This window comes from Dermacentor andersoni, chromosome 9 (assembly GCF_023375885.2).
Source record: "Dermacentor andersoni chromosome 9, qqDerAnde1_hic_scaffold, whole genome shotgun sequence".
NCBI classification, from domain to species: domain Eukaryota; kingdom Metazoa; phylum Arthropoda; class Arachnida; order Ixodida; family Ixodidae; genus Dermacentor; species Dermacentor andersoni.
The window spans coordinates 27,981,809-27,985,098 of record NC_092822.1 but is presented as its reverse complement, the minus strand read 5'-3'; the positions used below and the strand labels follow the sequence as shown (position 1 = coordinate 27,985,098).

Below are 3,290 nucleotides of genomic sequence, written 5' to 3'. Positions count from 1 at the left end.
AGGTCGCGGGATCGAATCCCGGCCACGGCGGCCGCATTTCGATGGGGGCGAAATGAGAAAACACCCATGTACTTAGATTTAGGTGCACGTTAAAGAACCCCGGGTGGTCAAAATTTCCGGAGTCCTCCACTACGGCGTGCCTCATAATCAGAAAGTGGTTTTGGCACGTAAAACCCCATAATTAAAAAAAAAAAAATAGATCTTAAGGCTCCAAAAAAGACCATGTCTCCAAAAAAGTAAATAAATAAATAAATAAATAAATAAATAAATAAATAAAAGGAACAAACAAAAAGCACGTCACTGTACCACCGCCACCTCACCCGCACCTTGATTGCGTCGTCGGTAAATGAAACTTCCATTAAAACACGTTGGCGGACTGGTTGGTTTGAATCTGTGGTAGAATGCGTAAGCTCGAATGAACGAGGACGTACAAAGAAACAGATGCACAGAGACAGCGTTATAGTCGCGCTTACACGTTCCATCACGGAAACTTCCATGCGGTAAGCAGGCGCGTAGTCAATGGCGTGACACGTGACACGCAAGAAAAATAAAGTAAAAACGCTGACTCACGCAGGCTCTCGTTCGTGCCGGGGACGGCCACTTGTACCAGCCGGCCGTTATCGGCGTTCCGCTGACCAGAGTCTCGAACCCAATCGGCAGCGACGCCTACATAAGCGCTTTCTCGAGGGCCGCTGCAGGGCGTGTACTACAAGACAGCCGCCGCCGTTTGACGAGAAACATTCCTGCAGGGAAAGCAGTTCGGTACGGAGGCTACGTGCTTTAAGCTAAGAAACTCGTTCTTTCTATTTATTTAGACCAGCGAATACTTTTTTTGGTCTTTTTCAAGCAGTATTTAAGGCCACAATGCGCGACATTACCGTAATCATCAGCCCATTGGCATTGATCGCCCTCTTGGAAGCGGTGACGGCGAGACCTTCGCTCGTTCTGCCCGGTAAGTCTTTCCAATTTGTGCCGCGAATATTTTTTTCTTTTTTTCAGTCGTGCCGCGTTTCTGGGTAAGCCGTATACGCGTGTACGGTGAATCCTTTGCCTTGTGCCCGCTTTGTTTTGCCAGACGGACTGGCTTGCCGTAAGGTACGTAATACGGCATAGCTTTAACCTTTCTGCTAGAAGACTACTCTGTTGCGCCCGCGCCAGTGACTTTAGTTTCTTATGGCCGAGCGCGAGGGCTAGACTTCTGGCTGCATTTAGGCGACGGGCACAATACAAAAGCACTACTAATCTACGCCTATTTTGATTTAGGTGCATGTTGAAGAATCCCAGGAGACCGAAGTAATCCGGAGCACTCCGCTGAGGCGTCCCTCGCCGTGCATTTTCTAGATATTAATCCCCCCCCCCCCTTCGATTCCGTTTCGAATTTGCGAGCGTACTTCAAATATGGCAAGCGACAGCTCTTCGCTACGTTACAGGTGCCGAGAGGAACTGATTAATATCTCGTGCAGACGTGTTCGCTGCAATTTGATCAGTTAGTGTTCTGGCTGTGAACTTTCTCTTCGTAAACTATGTTCAAATCGTGCTTCGCTTGAAGTGGCTCCGTTTCACCAATTCCAGTCCAACAGAGTTCTGCTACACTGTCTCGAGATTAGTACACCTTATGCGAATTGACCCCTGTAAGCGTTTCCCAGAGCCATCGGCAACAGCCGTTAAAGGTATAGCAGCTCTTTGTCGACCTGCGCACGATTGCATCCTTATCGTTAGCTTCGCTTCTTTTTATTCCGCAGGCGCTGCAAAGCCGTCCAAATTCGACGAGTACGCCATTGACCCGCCCGACATAGTCCAACGCGGCGGCTTGCACGAACAAAGGCCCGGCAGCGACGACGAACTCGACGTGACCTTGAGCCGACTTCCGGCCGAACTGGCACCTGCTCATGGACTCCGGTACCATGACGTTGTCTATGACATATCGTCGGAGACGGCTGGCTACTACGACGACGACCGTGGACCTCAGTACCGCGCTTACAGTGCCCCGGCTTACAAGGCCGCACACTCGGCCTCTCGCCAGACTTTGCGCACTGGATCGGAGGCGTCCAGTGTTCCTTCCGAAGTGGTCAAGCGGTCCTTGGGACCCTCTGGCCTCTCCGATCGCTCTCGGCCGGTCACCGAGGCGCCCAGAAAAGCACCGTTCTCGGTGGGGTACACCCGGGAGGAGGACGACTGGCTACTCTTATCTACGCGGCACCACGACCCCCACTGGGAAGCACCCACGGCGTATCGCGTGCCCCCGTTCACGGTGGCGGTGCGCCGGTAAGCGTCCCGTAGGTGCGTGTTTGTGTCTGTGTATGCGCGTTATGAATTGCAATATTTTTTAATTGGCTGGCACCTTATTTTACTTTAACCGCGTTCTCTTCTGTGCCAATAAAGTTGTTTCTTCTGTACCTGGACTTGTTCTTCCTTGTGCTTGCGGTGTGGGTCACCTGCTCCCGACCCTCGGTGGCTTTGCTTTCTGCTGAGCGCGAGGTGGCCCGTTCGACTCTCGGTAGTGCCCGCTACATGGCACCACACCCGTGCCCGTCCGCAGCCGAAAGCACAAAGTACGCGGTGTATTATAGAGCCTCTATTTAGGGGGTGTAACACACTTCAACACAACCGCCGCGGTGGCTATGACAGCCGCATTCCAATGGCGGCGGAATGCAAAAAAAAAAAAGGCTGTTTTCCGCATTGAGTGCACATTAAGCAACTCCCGCTCGTAAAAACAAAAAAAGAATCCCGAGAGTATTTGATTACGGCGTGCCTCATAATTGGATCAAGCAGAAGATACCTGCTGCATGAATCTCGTGAGCGGGAAAGTGTTTTCCCCGTTAGATAGCACCTCAGGTTACTACAAAAATTGAGAGGAGAAAAAATTCTGCCTCTGCGAATGTTCCGCCATCATGGCAATGATGGTTACAACACGGAGCTGATTTTTCTATGCTTTCGAATGTTCTTGTGACATTACTTATTACACGTTATGTTAGTCTATATCCAATCCATCTCAAGGGCATTACTCACTGCCCTTGTGCTTAATTGCAAGTTCCGGCAGTTACAAACCTAATACCTTGTTGATATGTGCGAAGTGACAAGGCTGTGCAAATCCAAAAAGGTGGGGTTTAATCAAATTTACGCATGTACTGCCCGCCATCCCAGTTGCTGATTTAGGCACTAGCGGGAGAGTTTCCTTTAGTAATTTCGCAGTAATCTCGGTAGGCCGACAACCTACAGAACTAGACTTAGCAGCCGTGGTTGTCGCGTTTTAGATTTTGAATTAATCTTGCCGACAAATACACGAAAAT

At 50.2% G+C, this 3,290-nt stretch overlaps 1 protein-coding gene across 1 annotated transcript; it reads left to right on the top strand.

Annotated features, from left to right (window-relative positions):
* Positions 1–673: 673 nt before the first annotated feature.
* On the top strand, positions 674–2,396 carry LOC126527365 (uncharacterized). Its single transcript, XM_050175170.3, has 2 exons — positions 674–952; positions 1,743–2,396. The coding sequence occupies exons 1-2, from the start codon at positions 865–867 to the stop codon at positions 2,267–2,269; spliced, it is 615 nt and encodes a 204-aa protein (XP_050031127.1). The 5' UTR covers positions 674–864; the 3' UTR covers positions 2,270–2,396.
* Positions 2,397–3,290: the final 894 nt, after the last annotated feature.

Coding starts and splice junctions, on each gene's coding strand:
- LOC126527365 (XM_050175170.3), top strand. CDS start 865: ATGCGCGACATTACCGTAATCATCAGCCCATTGGCATTGATCGCCCTC. Junction 953..1,742: donor ACCTTCGCTCGTTCTGCCCG/GTAAGTCTTTCC, acceptor TTTATTCCGCAG/GCGCTGCAAAGCCGTCCAAA.